The sequence below is a fragment of the Budorcas taxicolor genome, chromosome 17 (assembly GCF_023091745.1).
Source record: "Budorcas taxicolor isolate Tak-1 chromosome 17, Takin1.1, whole genome shotgun sequence".
In the NCBI taxonomy this organism is placed as follows: domain Eukaryota; kingdom Metazoa; phylum Chordata; class Mammalia; order Artiodactyla; family Bovidae; genus Budorcas; species Budorcas taxicolor.
In genome coordinates this window covers 70,547,501-70,575,238 of record NC_068926.1, presented here as the reverse complement: position 1 = coordinate 70,575,238, position 27,738 = coordinate 70,547,501, and the positions used below count along the sequence as shown (strand labels likewise).

At 43.1% G+C, this 27,738-nt stretch overlaps 1 protein-coding gene and 1 non-coding gene across 2 annotated transcripts in view; both read left to right on the top strand.

Annotated features, from left to right (window-relative positions):
• The window catches only part of LOC128062262 (solute carrier family 5 member 4), a 29,998-nt gene extending 9,062 nt beyond the window's left edge, over nucleotides 1-20,936 (top strand). Inside the window, exons 5-15 of the mRNA XM_052654662.1 lie at nucleotides 1,838-1,942; nucleotides 4,186-4,291; nucleotides 5,467-5,547; nucleotides 7,678-7,898; nucleotides 11,362-11,497; nucleotides 13,258-13,365; nucleotides 15,353-15,503; nucleotides 18,175-18,343; nucleotides 19,690-19,905; nucleotides 20,266-20,368; nucleotides 20,722-20,936. Coding sequence (XP_052510622.1) covers nucleotides 1,838-1,942; nucleotides 4,186-4,291; nucleotides 5,467-5,547; nucleotides 7,678-7,898; nucleotides 11,362-11,497; nucleotides 13,258-13,365; nucleotides 15,353-15,503; nucleotides 18,175-18,343; nucleotides 19,690-19,905; nucleotides 20,266-20,368; nucleotides 20,722-20,936 — 1,611 coding nt within the window. The remainder of the gene's footprint in view (nucleotides 1-1,837; nucleotides 1,943-4,185; nucleotides 4,292-5,466; nucleotides 5,548-7,677; nucleotides 7,899-11,361; nucleotides 11,498-13,257; nucleotides 13,366-15,352; nucleotides 15,504-18,174; nucleotides 18,344-19,689; nucleotides 19,906-20,265; nucleotides 20,369-20,721) is intronic.
• On the top strand, nucleotides 15,562-15,634 carry TRNAG-CCC (transfer RNA glycine (anticodon CCC)). The gene has a single exon. It is a non-coding gene; the product is annotated as a tRNA-Gly (tRNA).
• Nucleotides 20,937-27,738: the final 6,802 nt, after the last annotated feature.

Genomic DNA, 27,738 nt, shown 5'->3' with positions numbered 1-27,738 from the left:
TCCAGTGGTAAAGAATCTGCCTGCCAGTGCAAGAGACATGGGTTTGATCCCTGGCCCAGGAAGATCCCACACATCGCTGGACAACTCAGCCCGTGTGCCACACTACTGAGGCCACGTGCCGCCCACAAAACTACTGAAACCAGCTCCTAGAGCCTGTGCTCTGAGACAAGAAAAAGCCACAGCAATGAGAAGTCCATGCACCGCCAACAAGGAGCAGGCCCCATTTGCTGCAACTAGAGAAAGCCCGCAAGCAGCAACACATACCTAGCACAGCCAAAAAATAATGCAAATCATAAAAGAATTTTTAAAAATTTAAAAAAGACCACAAAGCGCTGCAGGATTGCTCTTAAAAATGGCTGCAGTCACCTATCCTCTTGCTGATCACTGTTGTGGAGATTCCATTTTTCCGACATTCTTACCAATACATAATATTTTCCTTTATTCTAATTTTTGTTATTCTGATGTTTGGAAGGCAGCTTTTTTTAAAATGAGGGGTAGGACGTACCATCGGAGAAGGCAATGGCACTCCACTCCAGTACTCTTGACTGGAAAATCCCATGGACGGAGGAGCATGGTGGGCTGCAGTCCATGGGGTCGCTAAGAGTTGGACACGACCGAGCGACTTCCCTTTCACTTTTCACTTCCATGCATTGGAGAAGGAAATGGCAACCCACTGCAGTGTTCTTGCCTGGAGAATCCCAGGGACGGAAGAGCCTGGTGGGCTTCCGTCTATGGGTCACACCGAGTCGGACTCGACTGACGCGACTTAGCAGCAGCAGCAGCAGCAGGAAGTACCATGCTCTGGTGGCTCCCCTTCAACTTGGGTGTTGCCAACCAGCTGGTCACTGCTGTGCCTCTTGGAGCCTAACTGCCATACTTACTGCTTCTGCAGCTGAGGGGTGCTGTGTCCTGGGATAATTCCTGGGATGGGGCTCCAGGGAGCCAGGCTTTACTGCCTACTGCCTCTGCGTGTCACTGTGTAGTCCTTTGCTCATCCTGAGTCCCTTCTGATTCCAGGCTTGAGCAAGCTCTGCTCTCTTTGGTGCAAGGATCCACAGCACATAACTCATGCATGTGTTCTTAGACATGGCTTACCATCCTTGAGGTGGTTCTGCACAGTTTCTGAGCCCCAAGAGTTCCCCTTCTTGCTTTTGCTAATATTATATAAATGTTTATTTAAGATTCTTTTATATTGGAGGAGATGAAACCATGAGCTTGTTCTGCTATGAAGATACCAGAAAAATGTACCCTTTAAGCTGATCACACAGCTGATCTAATATTTCAATAATGATAACGTCAGCTTTTTGTCTATATAGGATTTAATGTAACTCTTCTTTTCAATAAAGATAATCATATGAATGTACATACAGAAGTATATTAGCAATTTATTCAATTATCTATTTATCATGTAACCGTAATTGCAGCCGATCATTTATGTTGTTTTTGCTAGACTGCAACATTGTCAGTGAAAATAATAAATATTATCTCTTGAGCGTCACCATTCATTTGGTGTTGTGGTAGGTATTTTACACCTACTTCCATATTAAAGCCCCGCATTACAGGTGAGAAAACAGAGGTTCAGAGAGATTGTCATTTGCCAAAGGTCACAATCTGGGAACAGATCCCAAGAACGCTGAGTCCAAGGCCCATGTTCATCCCAGACTCACAGTTTCCCCAGGGGCTGTGCCTTCTCAGTCACGTCTCCCCACTTTGGGGTGTTACCCCCTCAAGGGTGACTGCCACCCGCAGTTACCTGTCCACAGAGGCTTAATCCATGTTGGATCATCTGAACGTGTGGGGCCCTGAAGATGAGTCCCTGCCGGTGTCTGTCTCGCAGGTGACGACTATGCCGGAATACCTGAGCGAGCCGTTTGGTGGGAAGCGGCTCCAGGCCTACCTCTCCATCCTCTCCCTGTTCATCGGTGTGGCTCTGAGGATCTCCGCGAGCTCAGTGCCCTCCTGGCGTTGCAGCTTCAGGAGGGACAAGAGTGCTAAGATCAGAGAGCTTCATGGGTCAGCCACATATGGATGTTCTGAAACTACTTGGGGTCTCTCTGAACATGTTAATCACTCCGTTGTGTCTGACTCTTTGTGACCCCGTGGACCATAGCCCAGCAGGCTCCTCTGTCCATGGAATTCTCCAGGCAAGAATTCTGCAGTGGGTAGCAATTCCCTTCTCCAGGGGATCTTCCCAACCCAAGGATCAAACCCAGGTCTCCGGCACTGCAGGCAGATTCTTTACAATCTGAGCCACCAGGGGGTCTCTCTACCAAGAGTTTCTGCCAAAAAAAAAAAAAAAAAAGGAGCTTCAGAAACCCTGCATTCATAGAGTAAAAGAATTCTGAGTCACAGGAGCCTCCAGAGTATAAACCCATCCTTTCATTAAGACTATGAAAAAAATAGTGGATGTACAGAAGGAGCAGAAAGTCTCATTCAATAGCACAGCAATTCAGTAGGAGAAATAAGGACTCTCTAGCTCCCACCTCCCCCTGCACAATAACCTTTTCATTCTCATTGTCAAGGCCCCTCTAGGTTTACATTTTCCTTTTCAGCTTGACTATCTAATGTGAAGACCAGAAGGGAAAGTATTTTGTATTATTAAGCTGACTATGCTTAACCCTATTTTATTTGAGATACCGGTACGAAATGAATGTCCCAAACAAGCGTTAAAGAATTCTAAAGTTTTTTTTTTTTAAGTTAAGTCTCTTGGAGATAATTATTGAGGAAAGAAGAAATTTGAAGATTCAGCAGTACATGTAGAAATCAAAGAAAAATCTCCTCATGTATCTGTGACTAAGGACATAATCTCGTGCAAGATTATAGTCCAGGCAGTTCACTAGAGCAGAAGTTCACTCTGCTTATTGATCCTCTGTTGAGCCAAATAATGATTGGAAGTAAACAAGCTGCTTAGATTAGGTGGCCCGAGCCTTCCTAATGCAACGTGAGCATTTCCCAGTACTTATTGTAAATTGCTGGGCTCCATGTTAGGGGAACAAGATCCCTGTTCACTAGCAGTTCACCACGTCGTTAAGGGCATTAGAATTTTACACATGAAATAGCACTTTATGACATTATATGCAAATATAGTAAACTAAGAGCTGGACTCGAGTGTGTGGATAAGTACAGGAAATATGCCACAGGCCAGGAGAGAGGATGGCAGTCAATGCTGGGGGGAATTGGAGGTCGTCCTCACTGGTGAGGGCTGGGAGCGCTTAAGTCCCAGGCCAGGAAGGTGAGGAGAGCCCAGGGGAGGCAGAGGAGCCTGCAGGTGTCCGGGACTTCATGCTTACATGCTCCTCTGTGGGAGCTGGTGATCTCCGTTCTCTTCTGGCTCTGACATCTAGAGCTTAATGATGCTAGAGTATGAACAAAGTGCTGAAGCAGAATGACAGGTACCAAAGGGAGCCCCCAAGGGAGGCAGCCTCCTGAGGTGGTTGGTTCCTGCTGGTGGGGAGTGGGTGGAAGGTTGGGGAGCTGAATAGAGGAGCGCAAAGGCCCAGAGCATGTGTGTGACTGTGCACAGTCTGGCATGGTCAGCTGGGAAGAGCCTGTAGCAGGAGTCCATCCTTACCTACAGGTTATGTCTTAAGTGGTATCAGTAATCCTAGACACGACATTTTGTGTACTATCATACAATGATAACAGCTTCTGTCCTGGTTACTTATTAAACAGATCAACGACTTTCACAGCCTTCCCCTGCCCCAAGTTTTAAAAAGATCATATTGTTCACTGGTTCTCAACCTCCAGTAATGTGTAGGGTCCAAGCGTGTTCAGTTATGTCTGACTCTTTTGTGCCTCCACGGACTGTAGCCCACCGGGCTCCTCTGTTCCTGGGATTCTCCAGGCAAGAATATTGCAGTGGGTGACCACGCCCTTTTCCAGGGGACCTTCCCAGCCTGGGGATAGAACTGCCATCTCTTATGCCTCCTGCATTGGCAGGCAGGTTCTTTTCTTCTAGCACTACCTGGTAAGCCCCAAAGGATGGCATGGTCTCACTAGGGTTGTTGGTAGATGCCAAGCAGAGAGAAAAGAAAGGCTTTTCCTGACTGGGAATTGAACCTGGGCCGAGGCTGGGAGAGCGCTGAATCCTAACCACTAGGCCACAAGGGAGCATCAAATATTCGTGGGAAGGCATTGAGTGATGCATGGCGTGTTTCCTTTCCACCCTCTCTGTTCTCTCTCTAGTCAGACGTATTTTCTGGAGCCATATTCATCACCCTGGCCTTGGGATTGGACCTGTACCTGGCGATCTTCATCCTCTTGGCTCTCACTGCTATTTACACAATCACTGGTGAGCCCCTGCTATTTTCTGCTGACCTCACCCCACGCTGCCATTAGCATCGTCACTCCCATGTGAGGATACCCTTTTATTTCCATTGTGAGAGTCACGCACGGGTGGAGAAACGTAACTGGAGCAAAGAAAACAGAATCTTCAGTATGAGGGGTGAGCGCCTGATGACGTGGTAAGTGGGATGGGAAAATGGTAACTTGGCTCAGCTATGTGTCTGGTATGCAGATCGGCATTTGGAATCCAGCGTAACATACACATGGGAGGTCTGGATGAAACAGTGGCTCAGACCCGAGACTGGCAACACCAAGGCAGGGCCCGAGTGAATACATGCCAGGGCACAGCGATGGGACCGTGAGCCGCAGAATCAGGAAAGGAAAACTGGAGCAGTGGGTTGGCTGTGGGAGGGAAGGTGTGGTAAATAGTTCAAGCAGACTTTCATGAGTCAGATACACTGGGGTTGTCCCTCACGCATACTAACATGAAAATCAAACTACACCAGCTCAACTGGTAAAGCAAAGAAAAAGTATAGCTGGGACAATAAAGACAGTCCTGAAGCCATTTTTATACAACAAGTACATGTCTCAGAATAAGTAACAGATAAGGTCATAAATCTCCTATTTTCAATATCCATCTTGTTTCCCTCCCATAGGGAGTATCTCATTAACTGAGATTCTGTGAGCCCAGAGCTGAAGGGAAGTTTTTGTTGTTCGAACAACACTGCAGCAAAACACAGCTCATCAAATGTATCTGGTTCTCGACTAATGAAACGATAATACGTTCCAACAGGAGAGCAAAAATGGCCTTGCACAGTTTTTTGAGAGCGAGGGTAATTGTGCTAAATGGAGCAAACTGAGGGATCGGTGAGGGAAAATCTGTGGTATTAAAACTTTGCCTTTATCTCTATTTAATATTCAAAAATTCACACAAAGGTGGAACCCCACTCTAACTCAGAGAAACTGAGTCAAGGCGAGGCAAGGGAGGCAAGAGGACCAATGAGAGGCATAACTACTAAGGGGACAAAGACTCCAAGAGGGGCTTGTGGTCCATCCAGGAGCATTTGATATGTGTTTTGCTGAGTTATTTCTAGAGTTTGGATAGAGGAGAACACACAGGTGACAGCAGATAGATGAGGACGCATGAGTGAAATGTCCTGATTCCTTTCTTTCTCTTCACAGGGGGCTTGGCCTCAGTTATTTACACAGACACCCTCCAAACGGCCATCATGCTGATAGGTTCTTTTATTCTCATGGGGTTCGGTAAGTGATAACGGTATGAGCACTGCCCTGGGGTCAGAAATCCTGGGACTTGCATCTGTTCAGTCTGACTGCTCTTGAGCGCTGCCTCCCCTCTATTTGGTCACATTTTCCAATCATTCGTATAATTCTGCGAACTTCTTGCTTACTGTACTATCTCAGCATGAAGAAGTAAGGGAGAACTTTGCCTCCTTTGGGGCCCCCTAGTAGCTCAGACAGTAAAGAGTTTGCCCGCAGTGCGGGAGACCTGGGTTCGATCCCTGGGTGGGGAAGATCCCCTGGAGAAAGAAATGACAACCCACTCCAATATTCTTGCCTGGAAAATTCCATGGATGGAGGAGCCTAGCAGGGTACAGTCAATGGGGTCGCAAAGAGTCGGACATGACTGAGTGACTTCACTTTCACTTTTCACTTTTACCTCCTTTGAAAAAGTATTGCTTAAATAAATTATTTTGTTTAATCTTAATATCCTTGTGTTCAGAATGGACAAAATTGGTACCACTGAATTGACATTTTATGAAAATATTGGTGCACTGGATCCAATGCACAGAAACCTTTCATTTACATAAAATCCTCGTTAAAAGAAGGATTAAATATTAGGAAAATTTTAGGTAACTGAATATTAACTTAATTATGACTGATGGGAATTATTAAAGTACATGCCTTACTCTATTTTTATATAAGTAACAAATATAGTTTCTATTTTCCTTTATGACTCTCAATTATTAGTACCATCTGTTATTCATTTTTTTAAGTCATGCCAGATCACTATTGATGAATCTGATTTACAGCTTGCTAATATTTGGCATCTTTTATTATAGTTTTTGTTTTTGTTTGCATAGAAAATCCATGCATAAAGTAAAAACGATATAGGGTGAAAACAATTCATCCCCCCCTTGTCCAGCACTCACCCTGCTCCAACACCCACTCAAGTTGCACCAAATGCAACATTCCTGAACACGCAGGCACCTAATCAGAGCTCAGAGATATGAGGCAAAAACTGATAGAACCACAGAGACAACAAATTCATAATGATGACTGATGATTTTGTCAGAACACGGTTGCCGTTAACCACATGTGGCTATTAAATTTAAGCTAATTACAAATTCAGCTCCTCACTTGCTTAGCCATATTTCAAGCACTCTATATATGGCAATGTCCTGCACTTGGTTGCTCAGTCATGTCCAGCTCTTTGTGACCCCATGGACTGTAGCCCACCAAGCTCCTCTGTCTGTGGGACTTTTCAGGCAAAAATACTGGAGGGGGTTGCCATTTTCCTCTTCCAGGGGATCTTCCCGACCCAGGGATTGCATCCACATCCCCTGTGTCTCCTGCATTGCAGATTCTTTACCCACTGAGCCATTAGGGAAGCCCCAATATGTGGCCAGTAGTTACCACATTGGACAGCACAGATACGTAACAGTTCCATCACTGTAGGAAGCTCTATTGCACGACGATACCCCTGAAGCAACTGCTACTACCAATTCCTTGTGAACTTGCTACTTTGCCAGAACTTCTGTTATTCTCGCTCATGCCCCTTTGGTTTCTGGCCTCAGTGGTGTACACCCTGGCGTCAGCTTCTCTAAGACTCACTTATCCTATCCTTATGGGTAGACTCTCACCTCCTACGTCCTCCATGTATTTTTGCTACAAACCATATTTCCCTTATCAGAACAATTTCCTTGCATTGTCTGCATCTTCCATTAGGTTGAGTTTCTGCCTTGCACATTCATTTTGCACATAATCCCACCACAGTATTTGGTGCACACAAACATATTAGTGCTAAGTTAAATAATAAATAAAGAAGTAAACTGTCACACTCAACTCTACAAATGTAGAATTGTAATATCTACCACTCTAAAATCTACTCTGATGAATTTTGTGTCACCTGAATCTTTATAAGTTGTCCCAAATGTCTGGGCTTATCTTCCTAAGGTTTCCATCCATTGTGGTTCTTTCCTATACCTGACTAGCTTTTCCAGACCCTCCCAGTGGGGTAAGTTTCCCTATTTCCCCTCACCACACATAGTCTGATTGGAAGTGTTTGAGTACCTCCACGACAAAGGAATGGTTATGAACACTTTAGATGTCTAAGATTTGACAGAAATTTCATTTTATCCAATTGCTTTTCAGCTTTTGCTGAAGTCGGAGGCTATGAGAATTTTACAGAGAAGTACATGAATGCCATCCCAGCCATAGTGGAGGGGGACAACCTGACAATCAAATCCAAGTGTTACACACCTCGGGGAGACTCCTACCATATTTTTCGAGATGCTGTCACTGGGGATATTCCATGGCCAGGAACAATATTTGGAATGACCGTTGTAGCTGTGTGGTATTGGTGTACAGATCAGGTAAACTCGGTGTGTGTGTGTGTGTGTGTGTGTGTGTGTGTGAGATACATGAATATGTTTATGTTATTCTTTTTCTACTCGTAGAAAAACATCTAGTTTCTATTTCATACACACACATACATCATTTAAAGAGCCAAACACTTCTATTAATACGACACTTGTTATGAAAAATGAAAAAAAAAAATGGACTCTTTCCTGGTACCTCAGATGGTAAAGAGTCTGCCTGCAAAGCAGGAGACCGGGATTCGATCCCTAGGTCAGAAAGAACTCCTGGAGACGGGCATGACAACCCACTCCAGTATCCTCGCTTGGAGAATTCCATGGGTAGAGTCTGGCAGGCCATGGACCCCACTGAGTGACTAATACTGTCATGAAAAATAGCTGTCTGGTGTCCAACTTTCTACCTATTTCTTGTCTCCCAAAGGCAAACAATTTCAGCTCCCTCAGTTGAGTATTTTGGTATGTATTTTTATTCTCTAAATCCTATACTCACTGTATAGTTTGTGAACAACTGGCATGGATATTACCTTAGAGTTCATTAGAAATGAATGCTCTTAGATGCTACCCAGACCCACTGAATCAGAATTTTCTCATAAACCTGATTCCCGGGAGATTCAAATAAATCCTTGTATTGCTCCCTCTTAGTTTTCCAGTTTTAGAGTTTTCTATTGGCTTCCCATAAAGAGAGTTGAGAGTTAAGCTTTTTCAGTTTTCCACTCTCATTTCCCTACTGGCACACCTCCTGTTCATTCATCTTCCTGATAGATCCAGTTCACAATTTTGGCGAGCTGCGCATTCAATGCAGCAACGTTTGTGACTACAGAAGTGTAACTCACAACCGAGTTACATAATATTCTCTGACTGATTTTTCTTTAGCTTTTTCTTTTCCCTAAAATGAATAACTCTAAATACTTTGGTTTTACATTTTCTTGGTGATTATTACCCATCCAATAACAAACCCTCTGCAAATTGCCTAAATCTCCTCTCAATTCTTGCAAGAACATCAAGTCTTCTATGAGCTCCTCGTTTTCTCTTGGAGCCTTTCATCTCTCACCAGCTCGGGTTGTCCACTGAAGTTGGTGCTCCTCCTAACTCAGAACTCCCTTCACCACCATATTTGACATGCCCTTTGCTTCATTCTTGGCTTGTATTTCCTATTTCCAATATTCTACATCATCATCTTTCTTTGTTTCATCCTACTTTTTGAGGCAATGAATTATCCAGTTAGTTGCTGAGAAAGAAGGGAGATACATTTGCTGTGACTCTGCATGTTTCAAAATGTCTTCACTCCAAGTCTTAGGAAATTGATCGCTGGCTGTGTGCACGTTTGTAGGCTGAATAATCTTCCCAGAGTCATAGATCCATTGTATTTTGACTTCCACCATCACAGGTGAGAAGCCTGAAGTTATTCTTGATCTTTTGGGTGTGACTCTGCTGGGGAAAAAATTGAAGGCCGAAGTAGAAGAGGGTGATAGAGTATGAGATGGTTGGATGGCATCACCGATTCAATGGACATGAACCTGGGCAAACTCCAGGAGTTAGTGAGGGATAGGGAGGCCTGGTGTGCTGCAGTCCATGGAGTCACAAAGAGTCAGACATAACTGAGTGACTGAGCAACTGGTTTTTCTCTCTGGAAACTTGCCTTTCCTTTGGCCTCAATATTTTGAAATTTCACCTCGATGTACTATTGTGTGTGGATTTATTTTTATCCTTTACGACAGGCCGCTGTGAACTTCTTTGATCAGGTAACTGATGTCTTGGATAATTTGGGGAGATTCTTTCTTTGCTGCCTTCCATTTTGTTTCCTTGTATCTGGAACTCTACTTTTGGATGCTGGTCTTCCTCAGCTGGTTCTCTAGTGTTTTTACTTCTTCTCTGCAACATCCGTCTCTTGGTCTTTTGCTCTACTTCATAGGAGACTTTCTTAATTTTATTCTCCAGTTTTTCTGCCTTTGTATTTAAAGCTTCTAAGATCTTATTTTTTTGTTTTCTGCGTGCTCCTTTTTATAGCAAATTAGTTTGTTTTTATTTTGGTGAGGTTTTTTTTTTTTTTTTGAAGTTTTCTTCTTCCTAAATAGTCTCTGTCAACTTAAACTTACAATTTCACAATTTTAACTACTTTAAGTCAACGGCCATACATGATGTTAGTGTCAGTTCTTGTTTTCTCTGTATAGTAAACTGATTTCCTCAACATATCTATCAAAGAATGCATCCTTACACCAATGATTTGTAGAACCATCTTTATTACTTATATTTTGCCTCTGACTAACTGACTTACTTCCTATAAGTGACCTCACATCCTTCTTAGATGTAGGGGCTGAACGTGCTTATCTGCTGACAGGGGTTCTCTCCTCACCTGTAATTTGTGTTGCCCCTCCAACCATTAGCTTCTAGGCCTTTGTCCAAAAATATCTCTTGCTCCCTCAGCACTAAATAACACCGCCACTGTCCCTAACAGATCTGTCTCCCCAAAGACAATTAATCAGAAAAAGACATCTTTGTTTTACAACATTCCTTGAGAAGAAAGAGTGACATCAAAATGTTATTATGGGTAGAAGTTCTGCTTTGCTAGGAAATTTATTAGCCAAGAAATTGTATAACTTAAGTAGGAATTATGAAATTATATGCATTCATTTTCCCAGGACCATCATGTTTGATTCATAACTCAATGTGGTCTGAAGAAATCTAGAGATGAATATCTCAGAATTCTATTCTGATGGCTGCCTGACTCTGGTGTTTCTGTGTCAATGAGCTTGCTTTTGCTTCGGGATAATTGCCTAACAATAGTAGAGAGAAACTAATGAGTATGTGACTTATTTAGTCGCATCCTTAGCAAAATATCAAAGACTTGCCAGGTGACACAGTGGTAAACCATCTGCCTGCCAGTGCAGGAGATAGTTTCCATCCCTAGGTCAGGAAGATCCCCTGGAGTAGGAAATGGCAAACTGCTCCAGTAGTCTTGCCCGGAAAATTCCACCTGGTGGGCTACAGTCCATGAGGTCACGAAGAGTCAGACATGGCTGAGGGGCTGAGCACATGCGCACACACACATATCAAAGGCACAACTTGTGGCAAAAATCAATAGTGACAGCTTTGTACCTGGAAGAGCACATGGCCTTTGTTGCAATACAGCCTGGGAGCTGTAAACGTGTTTTAATAGTAGTGATAGGCAGCAGCAGCAGGTATTGATAGCAGCAGGTAACAAGAGTCTTACAAACATACCAAATATTCAGAATGCCCTACAAGAGATATCCCTATTTAGAGATGAAAAAACTGAGACTCACAGAAGTCAAATACTCATGTAAGAGGAGCAAGGATTCAAGTTCCAACTTTACTCTGAAGCCCATTATTTTCCACTAGTAGGACTCTCTTTTTCACTGTAACATTAATTCTGAAGAGAGGCGCTCCCCTTCATTGAAGTCACCCTCTGGTTTTCTCAAACTACATCACGTTTCCCTGGCAGGTCATCGTGCAGCGCTGCCTGTCAGGCAAGAACATGTCACACGTGAAGGCCGCCTGCATCATGTGTGGGTACCTGAAGCTGCTACCCATGTTCTTCATGGTGATGCCAGGGATGATCAGCCGCATCCTGTTCACAGGTGAGTCTTGAATCCATAGATCCTTTTTTTTTTTTAACATGTGAATTCTGAGTAGTGGTTTCAATATAGATAAAAACTTCGATAAACTAGAAAACCCATCACATATGACAGTAAAAGCAGAATCCCAAGTGGACAGAACAGCCTGTGCAGAGGCTTAGAAGCAGGAAATGTTGGCACACTTGACATTCTGTTCTCGTATTTCTTTTGTACTGTATGCCTGTCTCCTTGGAGACATTTGAGCTTGCGAGGCTGTTTTCATGAGTGGCTTGGATTTAAGCTAGTCTAGAGGATAATGCAGGGGGATGAGATAAACTGGAAAAATGTGAGCTGAGTGAGCTGTGATGGTTGAGGCTAAGACATCTTTGACTGAGAAAGTCTTCAAGATTCACTGTCACCTCTTGGTTCTTCCAAGATGGTTGGAGACTGGACTGGACTTTGGAATTGGGTTGTATGGGTACTTTAACTTCTGAGCCAGCTGCAAGTAGCTACTAATGTTGAAAATCTTCCTTGAAAAATCAACTCTTCCTTTATTACGAAGAGTACAGGAAATATATTCAGCTAAGCAAGGCCTCTGGTTCTAGTGGGGCAATCCATCAGATAACACTGAATCCACAACATATTTTCTCAACTGGGCATCAGTTTATTTAGCTAAAATCTTGTTACAAAGAATATCACCTTTTTTCCCCCGAAATGATCCATTTTACTGTAAATAGCTCCTTGTAGGTATTCCTGTGCTTCAGTTCCCACTCTCCCTTATTTTTTTGTCTTAAATTTTTAAAATGATGTTTATTTCAAGTATTTCCTTGGGGATGTGGTGTCACATTAAAATCATTCCCCTACACAGCAAGTCAGAATGTTTGTTTGTTCTTCTTGCTGCAACATTGTAGTGTTGTTGAAAATATCCAACAAGTAAAGAACGGTCAGAGAAAGTACTATATCCCTCTTCGTAGAAAATTGTGCACAAGGGACTGAAGACTATCTCAAAAGTCAGGAAAATGCTGAAGCTATTATGTTAAATGTAAAAGCAGATTACAAACTATTACCTCAACAATTACCATAGCAATGCTATATATATATATATATTTGGTGGAAAAGGATTAGAGAAGACTACTGGAAAAAACAAAAGAAGTTAAAGTGCTAAGGTATTAGCATTCTGGGTGGGGCTTTTTTAATCAAGTTTTGCTGTCTGTCGTCATTGTTTAAGGGAAAAAAAAAGATACCGTGCAAACGCCACAGTGAAGTAAGATATCATCCCACATGGGGCAGGCACTCCAACAACCAGCACAGGTGATGCTTCTTCTTAGACATAGGTGGTAAAACACCGGGCTAAGTGGCCAGACAAGGCTAACTTCCTGGGTGTTGTGGTGGGGGTGGGGTGCCGGGGGTGGGCGTAGGGGTGCGGTTGGTTTTGTCTCGAGTTCTGTGCTCCTCAGAGGAGTTGCACTCTTGCAGCTTTGTTGGAGGATGGAGCATCTCCCTCTGTTTGCTGTACTGCTCTCACCCAGCCACGTCCCAAAGAAGAGCCCTGCCCCTAGGTCAGTGCACAGGGAGCTATAGGCATGAGACACTTAGGAGGTCGTATTCTGGGCAAAAAGGGAGCAGGTTCCGAGTGTGGAGTTCAAAGTTGAATCTCTAATTTCCATGCATGGAAATTCCTCTCACCCATAATGTTACAAGTTGTCTCTATATCCAATGGTTGTAGATCTTACCTGTTTGGCCCCACTCACTGAACCCACTTTCCTGACTCTGACCCCACTCAGAGAAGGTGGCCTGTGTTGTACCTTCGGAATGTGTGAAGCACTGTGGAGTTAAAGTCGGCTGCTCCAACTATGCTTACCCAATGCTGGTGATGGAACTGATGCCCAATGGTAAGAAAACCTCCATGCTCAGATGACTGGATGGAGAAAATGTGAAGCTCGGTAGAGACGGATGGATGGATGAACTAGAGAGAGAGAGGTGTTGATAAGTGAACAGTATTCAGCTGTAGGGCTTCCCCAACAGATCAGTGGTAAAGAATCTGCCCGCAATGCAGAAGACATGAGTTTGCCCTGGGTCGGGAAGATTCCATGAAGGAGGAAATGGCAACCCACTCCAGCTCTTCCCTGGAGAATCCCGTAGACAGAGGAGCCTGGCAGACTACAGTCCATAGGGTCAAAAAGAGTCAGACACCTCTGAGCAATTAAGTATGCATACATGCATTCAGCCTTAAAAGAAAGAAGGAAATCCTGCCACTTACACCAACATAGAGGAAGCTGGAGGACATTATGCTGAGTGAAACAAGTCAAGCACCTGAAGACAAATACTGCATGACATCACTCATATGTGGAATCTAAAGAAATCAAACTCCAAGAAGCAGAGAGTAGAGGGTGATCGTCAGCAGCTAGGGTGGAGAGGGGCAGTCATCGGACGATGTTGATCAAAGGGTATAAACTTTCTGTTATAAGATGAATAAGTTCTAGAGACCTAATGTATATATATTAACTATATATGTATACATATATATGTATCTATATTAACTATAGTTAATAATAATATATTACTAATACTTGCCTAAAACTAAGAGAATAGATCTCAAGTATAATCATCACAAAACCAGATATGGTAACCATGTGAGTGATGGGTATGTTAATTAGCCTGACTGTGGTAACCATTTCACATCACGTTGTACACCTTAATACTACAGTTGATATCTATCAATCATACCTTGATAAGTCTTTGTGCTGGGACTGCCTCAGAGGCCAGGTCTGCAGATGGGCCATGAGAAAGGGTTATGGCATAATCCTTAATCATTCTTACTTCCATTAATTCCGTTGTTTTCTTTGAACCTCTCTTGAACACCTTCCATAGGGTACCAGCCCTGTTCTTGGCCTGGGGGATACAAAAATGAACCAGATATAATTTCTTATTAGAAGAATCCTTACTCCTCTGAATTCAAAACTATCAAGGCAATCAGGGGCATTTAAAAGATTGATTTATCAATAAAAGAGTTTCATAGCAATAAACTTATAAGTTCAGAGGACTAGAGGTTAACTATTCATTCTGCTTTCTTTACAGCAGTGGTACCCAAATAATATACCTCAGTCTATTTAATTTGCAACTGTTTATTGAGTGCCTACTATGTGCCAGACATTGCCTTGTGCTCAGAAAATATCAGTGAAGTAAGCACAAAATCCCCTATTAAAATTCACATTCCAGTTTGGTGAGACAAAAAACAAACCACACATTATGTGAAATAAGGAAGCTATTAGGATACTGGATGGTGAGCAGGGAAAGGGGCTTAGCCATGGCCAGGTGGTCCTGTGCCTTAGGCTCATCGAAGGTTGGCTGACACTTTTGTGACCTTTCTCCTCCCGGACCCACATGAGCATTGTCAAGAGGAAGGGAGCACGACCCACAGGTGACCCCATCCACCCTCTTTCACACTCTGGGAAGCCTACATGGCATCACTAATAAGCAGAGGGAACTGAAGGGTGAAGTTGCCACGATTTTTCAAAACCCTGTTTTGCCCACCAAAGATGTCTTCAAGAGAACCTCCCACTAGGCTTTTCCCTCTCCAGTTCCCTAACCTTCAGGAAGCCAAGAATTCCTCCCCAAAGAAAGGTGGCAGAACCCGGTTTCCTCTCTTTCAAATGGCCTCTAAGTTTATATTTACAACCAAAATTCTATGCTGGACTATTCTCAAGTCACCAGGAAATGTGCAGGAAGTGCCATATGATGCTCCGTGTCGACAGGCACACCAGTCAGTGAACGTTCCAGGTGACACTCCATCTTTGAACAACTCTCTGGTTTGGCAAGGCCCTCGTAGACCATGGTGTTCAGTTCCTAACCAGTGACTGCACCCTCTCCCGGCCCCAGGACTGCGAGGCCTGATGCTGTCAGTCATGCTGGCCTCTCTCATGAGCTCCCTGACCTCCATCTTCAACAGTGCCAGTGCCCTGTTCACCATTGATCTGTACACCAAGATCCGGAAGAGAGCATCTGAGAGAGAGCTCCTCATAGCTGGACGGTGAGACACTCCTGGTTTCTGTCTAAAATTTCTCTGTGAAAAAGCAGACATAGGGACTTCCCTGGTGGTCTAGTGGCTAAGACTTTGCACTCCCGATGCAGGGAGCCTGGGTTCGATCCCTGGTTGGGGAACTAAGACTGGGTACAACCAAATAAATAAGTATTTTTAAAAAGAAAGAAAAAAAAAAAGGCAGATAAATGAACTAGAACCTCCGCAACTTTGGGTTCAGGAAACTAACCATAGCATTCTAGAGTAGGAGGAAGAGACCTTCACGCTCAGTCGCTAAGCTGTGTCCAACTCCTTTGAGACCCCATGGACTGTAGCCCTCCAGGCTCCTCCATCCATGGGATTTCCCTGGCAAGAATACTGGAGTGGGTTGCCACTTCCTACTCCAGATGATCTTTCTGACCCAGGGATCTAACCCTTGTCTGCTGTGTCTCCTGCATTGGCAGACAGATTTGGAAGAGACATGAGAGGACATTTAATTCAACTTCATCTTTCTAGCTACAAAATTGGGGGCCTTATTTTAAGTGAAATAGTTGCTTTGTCCAGACTTTCAAAGGCCTCTGTTTCTTATTTCTTCCTCTCCTCACACCATCTCCCAACCACATCATCATGATACTCCTTCCATGTTTCCCTGGGGGTGTAAACTTCCCACTTACTCTGATAGATTAAATGCATTGTCTCTAGAAGCTTCCATGTGTATCTAAACCAGCCACACACTACTACAGAGAAGTTTATCAACTACATTCATTAACAAATGAGGTGTTAAGGGAAACTGACCACCTATCTAAACAATTATGCATTACTGAATACAGTTACAATTGCTTTAGTAAATTAAGCACCTGAGGGGAAAATTCCAAGGGCTCACTTGGTTCAGATCTTGACTCTGAACAAAGGACAGAAAGAAAAATAAGACACCGGTGCTTTTGTGGTGGGGACAGTGTTGGACTAGAGTTCAGCAGGTCCCAAGAGGCAGTGGTCACACGAAGAGGTATGTAGTCTTAGGCATCTTTCTACATTAAGTCTCAATGATCAACTAACGAGCTTTTCTTTTTATCTCTCATTAAATGTCTACTACATCTCAGAATACAAATATGAAAAAAGGATATATATATGACAAGCAGTTTCCTGCCTTGTGGGATTTATGCCCTTGTGAGAAAGATAAACAATAAATGTATTTTATACCTGGCTTCCCAGGTGGCTCAGTGGTAAAGAATCCACCTGCCAATGAAGGAGACGCAAGGGACATGAGTTCGACCCCTGGGTCGGGAAGATCCCATGGAGGAGGAAGTGGAAACCACTCCAGTATTCTTGCCTGGGAAGCCTCATGGACAGAGGAGCCTGATGGGCTGCAGTTCTTGAGGATGCAAAGAGTCAGACATGACTGAGCGTGTGCATGTGTGTGTGTGTGCGCACACACACACACACACACTCACACACATTCTATACCTGATAACAAAAAATGTTAGGTAGAAAAGCAAAACAGGATTACAGACGGTGACTACTGAAGACAGGTGCTCAGGGGTCTTCCCTTGAGGGTGCCGCATTTGAGCACAGCCCTGCAGGAGACGGAGGAGTGAGTCCCGTGGCTCAGTGTGGACAGAGCAGCAAGTGCTGTATGCTCTCAAGAGTCGTGTGCCACGCGTGTGAGGACCACAGGGGTGAGGCTGGCACAGGAGGGGCAGCTGGGAGGGAGACAGGAAACACAGTCAGAGAGGTAAAGGGAGGTAGGGGCACACAGGGCCATTCGAGCCGTAACAAGACTTTGGATTTCATTCCACGTATGTTAGAAATCAGTCAAAGATAAGAGCAAGAGAGGTGTATGGTTTGCTTTCCAATGAAGATAACAACTAGGAGAATGGGTGTTATCTGTTGAATTTATACTGCGTTCTAGGCACCATGCGCAGACTTGCCATGGTTTAGCACATTTAGTTATTGCAAAGTTGCAGAGGTTTTGTAAAGATTAAATGAGACACTTGTGCCTCAATCTCTTGCCCAGATACTTGCCCCTCTCGTCTCTCAATCTTCAGGTCTCTATTCCAGGGGAGCACAGAGTAGTGATAACCTTTTACAGAAAGTCCAGTAAACTGCTTGTTTGTTTACTTATACAACAAGCATAACTGGAGTTTAGAAGAGTGAATCAGTCATGATGCCTGGACCCCAGGAGCCTCTAGTAGGTTTTTACTGGTTCTCAATATTTTAACCGATTTTTTCTAACTGTCAAAGTACTCAAGTAGTAAAACGCACAAATTGGCATTTCTGGCCACTTCAGTCAGCATATCTGTTTTAATTCCCACCTATACAAACTGACTTAGTTTCTCTCAAGCTAGGATAAAAGGCCACCGTGGGAGTCTGCTTTCTTTATCATGCAAATAATTGCTTCTTAATAGAAATAGTGTGTTGTAGTTTCAATTGGTATATATCATAAACCACCTTACAGATTAGTCAATTGCTGGCATTTGAGTATTTAATCTCATTGTTGAAGATATTATGACTCATTATAGATAAGCAATTGCTTTATTAGAATTTTACTAACAGATAATCGCTAGGCACAGTGTGGCTCCCTGTGAGGTCAAGGAGCTGAATGGCCTCAGAATGAATTCAAACCATAATGCAAGTACCAGTAAGGCTTTTGTTTAATATTGAAATCATCCTATTTTCTTCCCAGGTTATTTATCATTCTCTTAATTGCCATCAGCATTGTTTGGGTCCCTTTAGTACAGGTTGCTCAAAATGGACAACTGTTCCATTACATAGAATCTATTTCCAGCTACCTTGGGCCTCCAATTGCAGCTGTCTTCCTGCTTGCCATCTTCTGTAAAAGAGTCAACGAACAGGTAAGTGAAGATCGGGACACTTCTCCCCTGCTGGAGTGAGAAAAAGGTATTTCATTCACTGGTAGAAAAGTGCATTCTTCCCACCCTATTTATACAATTCAAGGCCCCTCCCAATTTCAACTGTGGTCAGCTACAGTTCCTAATTCTAACTAGAATATATAGAAACATAGTGCACACTCGAGTACAGTCTTTATATTTCTTACAAAATAGTATCTACATCCTCGTCACAGAGCTGAGGAACACAAGGTCTGGAGTAAGACCACCAGGGTCCAATCCTGGCTCTACCACTGAATATCACTGTGATCTTAATCAGACCATTTGACTCTGTAAAATTAAGACAGTCACAGTGCCTACCTTAAAAGATTGATGTAAGAAATTTTAAAAGATGTTTAAAACATGAAGTACTTAGAAAAAATTCTACTACATTCATAAAGATTTTTAAAATGTTTATATTATGATGTATATAATTGATTATTATGGGCCTTGAATATTTAACTGCTTCTTTGTTCCCAGGTATTAGCCTAATTATAATAATTTTCAGATGAGGAACAGATGCAGAGAGATTAATATGTATGTTCTTTCCATATGTTACTTAACATTAGTAAGTGGGATCTTGAGATACAGACTAAGGCCTTCCTGCATCCAAAGCTCACAGTCCTAATCCCTACGTAATACTGTTTTTCCTAAACGCAACATTTTGACTGGGCTTCCCTGGTGGCTCAGTGGAAAAGAATCCACCTGCAATGCAGGAGATGTGGGTTCGAACTCTGGGTTGGAAAGATCCCCTGGAGAAGAAAATGGCAATCCACTCCAGTATTCTTGAGAATACTGGGATTCTTGAGAAATCCCATGGACAGAGGAGCCTGGCGAGCTATAGTCCGTGGGGTTGCAAAAGGGTCAGACACAACTTAGCAACTAAACAACAACAACAACAAATTCTTGGTCAGGGGAACAGGGATACTTGTTTCTACTCCCACCAACTTCACAGATAAAATAAATGATTTTAATTGTCACAAGTTTAATAAAGTTGTCAAACTATCTAATATCAATTCTTTAAATTGTGTAACGTAAGGCATAGTTATGTTTATTCGCCAAAATGTCACAAGTTTTAACATATATATATATTTATAAAGTCAAACACAAAGATCTTTCAGAGCCACAGAGAGCAACAGCCTCCTGGGAATACAGGCATTTTCATTTTTCCCCTGCTTTGACGACCTTGTGGTCAAGGGTAGCCATTTGCTGGTCCTTAGTGGAGAAAACAGACAGGATGATAATTATGACTTTCTTGAATGAGTGTGCTGTCTTTTCTGAACACACAACTTTTACCCTTGTTTCTTTCTCAGGGAGGCTTCTGGGGTCTAATTGTTGGCTTTGTGATTGGCCTCATCCGTATGATCGCGGAGTTTGTCTACGGAACGGGGAGTTGTTTGGCCGCCAGCAACTGCCCCCGAGTCATCTGTGGAATACGCTATCTGTACTTTGCCCTCATTCTCTTTTTTGTTTCCATACTGATCATCCTGGGAATTCCCCTGTTAACAAAACCCATTCCTGATGTGCATGTGAGTAATAGATACGCTCATTTTCAAAGGATTCTTTGCCTTTTAAAGCTTCAACTCATGTGTGAGTCCTGTACAATGGGACCTGGAAATAGGGGTTGTAAACATATTACTGATGATTTTTTAAAAACTACCAGAAAACAGAAATATTATTAAAACCATAAAGAACTTTATTTTAAAAAACGCAGAGATAATTTTAAAGGATAGATGATTTTGTGGGTGAGAGTGGTGGAAGATCTCTTCTTTGTTGTCTGTACTTTCCTGGGCTGTTTGATTTTTTGCACTGTACAAGAAACAAATGTATCATCTCATTATTGTAAACACTTGCTATCACTAATATGTTTGTCTCTGGTCTCTGGTTAGCTGTATCACCTGTGCTGGGCTCTTCGGAACAGCACAGAGGAACGAATTGATTTAGATATAGAAGAGGAAAGGCATGAAGAAGCCGATGATGGTGTTGACAGTGGTAATACCTGGTTTACATTTGGTTTTCACATAGAAACTCTATGTAACTGTCTTTGTTTTTTTCTTTTTTTTTAATGCCATGAAATTCAGCTTTGGAAAAACCTCTTAGGTTTATGGCAAACTTAGACTTTAAAACCTTACCTTCCCAATAGCCAAGACAATTTGCTACATGTGAAGTCCATCCCTACATCCACTTGTCCGTCAGTCTGTCTGTCCATCCATCCACCATCTATCCATGTGTGCCAGGGATTCCTGTAACATTTAGCAGCTATAATCATCCTTTACAATCACCTGTACTACATTGACAGGATTTGTATTTCCCGTGTTCTGTAATCATTTATTTCTTCATTTCAGATAATCCTGAGGAAACTCGTGGCTGTCTCAGGAAGGCTTACGACTTGTTCTGCGGTTTGCAGAGGAAGGGCCCCAAACTGAGCAAAGAGGAGGAAGCAGCCCAGAAGAAGCAGCTGGCAGACACGTCTGAGAAGCCCTTATGGAGGACAGTAGTGAACATCAACGCCATCATCCTCCTGGCAGTGGCAGTCTTTGTCCATGGCTATTTTGCCTGAACTCTGTCTGGGCTACTGGAGTATTTATTAAGCAAAGGATAATTTTATTGATTTTTCACTTGTATCACTTTTTTGTGTTGCAAAGGCAGATAAGCAGTTTATTGAATGAGATGACCATACACCTGGATTTTAGCTTTTGTTGTTCCTTTGTGTCAATAAAGAGAAAGAAAGAGTTGATAATTTAGAAAGTCAGTGAGTTGACTCAAGGTGTACATAAACAGGAAGCACTCGGTCTAAATTTTTTTATAGCTCAACAGGCAGATTGCCCTAACTTACAGTTACTTTCTGCAATTTCTAGAGGTTTCCACTTAGAAGGAATGCCCAACTCTGCCTCACATAATAACCTCTTCATCTATCAAAGTGAACTTCTGTCTTCCCTTCATTGCTCTCAAAGATTTCAAAAATAGAAATATTTCCTAATAGTTAAGAGGAGATGAGTTGAAAATACCAGCTGTAAATATATTCGTGAATTTATTATTAACTTATATCTCAAATAAAGCCACCCCCTCCTAAATGTTAGCATATCAAGCCATTGATTTTTAGACTTCTTTTTTATTTTAATTTGGCCATGCCTTGTGGCTATAGGATCTTAGTTCCTCAACCAGGGATTCAACTTGGGCCCTGGCTGTGAAAGCGCTGAGTCCCAGCCACTGAACCACCAGAGAACTTGCATGATTTTTAGACTACTTTTTTAAATAGTTTGATTCTATTTTTATCGATTTTTAGGCTACTTTTTAAAAATAGTTCACATAATCCATCTATTTAAAGTGTACAATTAAGTTTGTTTTAGAATAATCAGAGTTGTGCAATAATTACCAAATCTAATTTTCTATATTACCATTAACTCTTTATTTGCTTTGTTACTGGAATATGTCTTTCTGTATTTGTTTTGACATTGTGTGTATAACATTTATCTTGGAGCTCTTCACCTATTAGTACGTAAAGGTATCCCTCATTCTTTTCAGTAGCACATCATTCCATAAAATCATTTACCATAATTTGACCATCTTTCTACTGAGAAACATTCACATTTGTTTCAATTACTTGGTATTATCTACAGTATTTGACTAATGTGTGCATGCTAAGTCACTTCAGTTGTGTTCAACTCTTTGTGACCCCATGGACTGTAGCCTCCCAGGCTCCTTTGTCCATGGAAGTTTTCAGGCAAGAATATTGGAGTGGGTTGGCATTTCCTCCTCCAGGGGGTCTTTCCCCCTTGGTAACCATAAGATTGTGTTCTACATCTGTTTGTTTTACAAATAAGTTCATTTGTACCACTTTTTAAGATTCCACGTATAAGCAATATCACATGCTGTTTCTTTCTTTCTGGCTTACTTTGCTCAATATGACCATCTCTAGGGCCATCCAGGTCAGTGCAAACGGCATTATTTTGTTTTTGTTGGTGAGTGATATTCCACTGCATACACGCACACGTCTCCTTTATCCTTTCAGCCGCTGAGGGATATTTAGGTTGTCTCTTGTCCTGGCTATTGTAAATAGCGCTGCCATGAGCAGTGGGTTGTGTGTGTCTTTTCAAATCATGGTTTCCTCTGGAGTGAGATGCCCAGGAGTGGGACTGCTGGATCATATGGTAGCTCTATTTTTGGATTTTTGAGGAACCTTCATACTGTTCTCCATACTTGCTGTACCAGTTGACAATTCCATCAACAGTGTAGCTAGGTTCCTTTTTCTCCACACCCTTTCCAGTATTTATTGTTCGTAGATTGTTTGATGATGGCCTTTCTGACTGGTGTGAGGTGATACCTTCATTGTAGTTTTGATTTGCATTTCCCTAATAATTACAGATGTCGAGCAACTTTTCCTGCGCTTTTGGCCACCTGAATGTCTCCTTTGGAGAAATATCTATTTAGATCTTCCACCCATTTTTTAATCAGCTTGTTTGGTGTTGAGCTGTATGAGCTGTTTTTATAGTTTATTCATTGTTAAATGGTGTACAAATCCATTTGTTTAGTGACTTTCCCAGACTATTGTGGCAATGCCCATATTCTTTATTGATGTGGCCGTGGAAGTCTTTGTTCCTTAGCTTCTGTTCAGTTGTTTTGATAGAGATTTCCTTGAATTCCAGGAGTTCTCCCAGTTTTCCAAACTTACTATCTGAGGCCCTTCTTCAGCTCCTAACCAGGCTTGCACTGGATCTGACCAAGATGAAAGCTTAGGGTCTTCTCAGGGTTTTTCTAAGCATGTGTCTTACCCTGGTCTTTCTAAATACGGCTTAAATACGGCTTTCCAAATTCCCCAGTATACATAGTTGCTTTTGGATGTCTTAATTTCTCAATGACATCTCCCCTAAGATTTTGCCTTAAGCAGTCTATGCTATACTTTTTGTTTTTAGGCCATGCTGCATGGTGTGTGCGATCTTAGTTCCCAGACCAGGAATGGAACCCGCGCCGCCTGCCTTGGAAGCACGGAGGCTTAACCACTGGACCACCAGGGTACTCCCTGCTGTATGTTTTGAAATAACAGGCCTCTGCGGCTGGTTAGTTTGGCTTGCAGTGTTTTCAAGCTTCCTCGCTCTGGAGTCCGGTTAGGTGAAACAGAGCGCCACCTAGTGTCAGTCCTTCAGGTAGCCACCCAGGGAGGAAAGGGAACAGGCTTACACAGTAATTTGTGAACACGGTCTGCTCTGCCCTCTCTGGACCGAGGGAAGTGGTTCCACGCTGGGAGCCCTCCTCTAAGACTGGTGCCGCTTAATGACAGGTGCTGTTCCACGACTGCCACCACAGAGAGGGTGCGGGAAAGGAGTGAGAGTGCCACAGAACCTTCCAGCCATTTTGTAGTGACTTTTTCTTGCTTCCATGCTTGTTTGTTTGCTATCAACTTCCATAAACCATTTTCTAGAATTCTCACAAAACTGGTTCTGACAGTTGCTGTCCAACTTTCCATGTTTTTATTGGAGGATGAGCGTATGGAGTGGCCTCCTCCACCATACTGCCAACGTCACCATTTTTTAATGTTTGTTTATTTACTTATTCTTTGCTGTGCTGAGTCTTCATTGCTGAGGGGGCTTTTCTCTAGTTGCGCCACGCGGGTGCTACCCTCTAGTGGGCTTCTCACTGCGGTGGCTCCTCTTGTTGTGGCGCACAAGTTCTGGGGCGCCTGCACTTCAGTAGTTGCGGCATGTGGCCTCAATAGTTTCAGCTCCCCGGCCCTGGAGCACAGGCTCAGTAGTTGAACTGCCCTCGAGCACAGGCTTAGTTGATCTGCGGCTTGTGCTTGTGGGGTCTTCCCAGATCAGGGATCGAACCCATTTTTCCTGCATTGGCAGGCAGATTCTTTACCACTGAGCCACCAGGGAAGCCCTAGACATCACCATTTTTAAAGCATTTATTTTCTAAACTTTATTACCTGGGGGCGGGGCGGGGGGGGGCGGTGCCACACCAAATGGCATGCGGGATCTTAGTTCCCATGACCCCTGCAGTCACAGTCTGAGGCACTAGGGAATTAGACTTAACCAACTGAATGAATGGGGGAAGAGAACACAACTGAGCCTACGGCACAGGTAAAGTCAGTTCTGCACCTTATGGATTTCCAAGTCATAGTTTCCTGTGGAAACAATCATCTGACGTGGATGTCATACAGCAAAAGGAAATAGAATTACACACTGAACCCACAGAGCCTGAGGGTGAGAGCAGGCAGGTGGGGCAGGGCCTTTGGATGGCAGCATCACAGAGGTTTTCAACCAACAGTGAAAGAGAAAGCATCGGGGGCTCCCAGGACTCCAGCACCTTGACTCCGGGACTATCAGAAGATACAAGCCAAGCGTCAGAATTCTAATTTGAATGTTTCCAATCTGAAACATCTAATGTTTAGTTTGGCCTTTGAGTGTGATTTAGGAACACAGGTCCACACAAGGACCAGCTTCCCTCAAGCTGGGTGTGCCCTAGAAGCAGACAGCATCATTACTTGTGTCCTGGGAGTCTTGGGAGAGCCCTCATAGAACAGCAGAAGCTAATGTGACAGAAAAAAGCTGGCTGAGTTACGGATGCAATGTGAAGCTCAGGGACTGAAAAACACTCCCCTGAACCCTCCAGAGCCAAACAATCCCGCCCTGTTAACCTCACACACATCACCTTAATTCCATCCCCACCAAACCGTCAAGGCAATAGCACCTCATTCAAAACCTTGGTTCCCCGAAATCCAATTTGAAGGTTAGGCGGAGTATTCTTGGGACTGGGTTGGGGGTAATGTTAAAAAACAATCTCTCTCCTCCAGCTAAGCACACATGTGTTTTTCTTCCAAGGCTTGCTTTTGTGAAGCAGAACACGCTGTGGCAGATCTTTCAGGAAATGGTGCTTTCAGTACTAGTGAAAAGTGAGAGCTCCAATGAGTTTCAAAGGTAGAAATTTGATCAACAGTAGCACTGACATACACACACAACCACGTGTAACATAGCTAGCTAGCGGGGAGCTGCTGTATAGCTCAGGGAGCTCGGTTCAGCGCCCTGTGATGACCTAGAGGGTGGGATGGGTAGGGTGGGAGGGGAGCTCAAGAGGGAGGGGATATATGTATACTCATGGCTGAGTCACAGTGTTGTACAGCAGAACTAACACAACATTGTAAAGCAATTATACTCCAATTTTTAAAATAATTCTTTTAAGGTAGAAATTTTTCCATGCAAACACCAATGCCTGACTCAGTTGTACAGAAGTAAGAAATGCTACCAGGTCTGTCAAAGGCCCCAGGACCAACATCATTCTGCACAGAAGCAGCTTTGTCTTCTCATTTTGAGAGATTCCTTTTAAAATGGTCCTCCATACGTTCAGTTCAGTTCAGCCGCTCAGTCGTGTCTGACTCTTTGCACCTCCATGGACGGCAGCACGCCAGGCCTCCCTGTCCATCACCAACTCCTGGAGTTTACTCAAAGTGATGTCCATTGAGTTGGTGATGCCATCCAACCATCTCATTCTCTGTTGTCCCCTTCTCCTCCCATCTTCAATCTTTCCCAGCATCAGGGTCTTTTCAAATGAGTCGGTTCTTTGCATCAGGTGGCCAAAGTAACAGAGTTTCAGCTTCAGCATCAGTCCATATGTAAAGAAGCCCTACACATAAAGAAGCTTTTTTCCTGACAGGGCATGGTTTTTCAGTTCTATAAACTAACATTAATGAGCAATCACTCTGCCCCACAGCACATGCCTTCCATCTGAGGACAGAAACATCTCTTTCCTGCATCCCTGACATCATTCTAGTACAATTGATCACTTACTGGGCCCTGGTTACCGAAGTGGTTCTCATGGAACGCTGCATTGAAGGTAGAATGACTCACCTCGTCTTTGCTAGAGGTTTTGAAGTTGAAATCCTCTCCAAACTTTGCTACATGTAGCTAACTTGCTCAAGTTGCTAGATTCTATTCTCAACTTTCCTGGCTTCTGCTTCCTAATCCATATCTTGTGTCAACTAATTCTCACTACAGACATGGTCAGTATTTGTCTAGAATGGCTAGAAAACGAAATCAAGATGTTATGGCTTTTCGATGTTTTTATTTTTTTTACCAAAGTAATACATTTTAATGAAAAGGACTAAATGCAGTTTAGTATAACATCTGTTGGCATTCTTCATGTATGTAAGAAAGATGCCACCCTCTTTTCACTCATCCACTTTTCAAAGTGACCTCGTCACACCTAGAGGAGGTAGGTATATGCTATAAGCACCAAGGTCCTCATTTTTTCAAAGAGAAAAATACACAGTTGAGAAAAAAAATAAATTTATCACAATATACACAGAGGATCATTGGCAAGGCCAGAAACAGAATCTAGGGCAATCTAGATACTTAATGCCTGCTCCATCCACCAGCTTTCAGTCATCATTCTTTAGGCTCTCTGAGCTCAAAAATATCACAAACTCCCCACAAAGCTGAGTACTCTAAGTAATACTGGCCATGCGAAATTCTCCACTTTTCCCTCCTCTCTGCCTGGCTTAAGGGGAATAGGCTGCTGCTGCTGCTGCTGCTAAGTCACTTCAGTCGTGTCCAACTCTGTGCGACCCCATAGACAGCAGCCCACTAGGCTCCTCTGTCCCTGGGATTCTCCAGGCAAGAATACTGGAGTGCGTTGGAGGGCACACCAAATATTTTCTTTTCCTTTCATAAGAACAAGCCATTCTTTACCTGTTGAACCATTTTTACACCCCAGGAACTACTCTCAGCTGCTCCACAGAACCTCAGATCCCACCTATTTGCTAAGCTAGCCTCAAATCAGTCAATACAAACATCACGACTTCCACAGGATTATATTACAAAATGATTAAGATTTCACAGGTGGAACCAAAAGGATTAATCAAATTTAAATTTAATTTTTAAAATTTCCACTTAGGAAAGAGGTACAACAGAAAATAAAAATGTTGAATGCTACCACCTGGAACAGAGACTGCCCACTCTAACCTTGTTCAATGGATGATCACCAGTCAAGACACATAAGGAAAAAGAGCTGTGGCCACCTGAGCTCATAGGGAGGAGGATCTTGGGCTACAGGTGTCAGTGTTTCAGGAGAGTCCGGCTGCTCTGAGATGACAAGTGCCCCCAGAGGCATGTTTGCTCATTATGTGACACAGAATCGTTACATCAGCACCACGAGGAAGTGGAGCCTCTGGAAAATGCACCCCGATTCATTATCGTCACCAGAGAGTGTACTCTGGGCAGCCATAAGGTTAACCAAAAAGAAAAGTGAAGTCACTCAGTCGTGTCCAACTCTTTGTGACCCCATGGACTGTAGCCTGCCAGGCTCCTCTGTCCATAGGATTCTCCGGGCAAGAATACTGGAGTGTGTTGCCATTTCCTTCTCCAGGG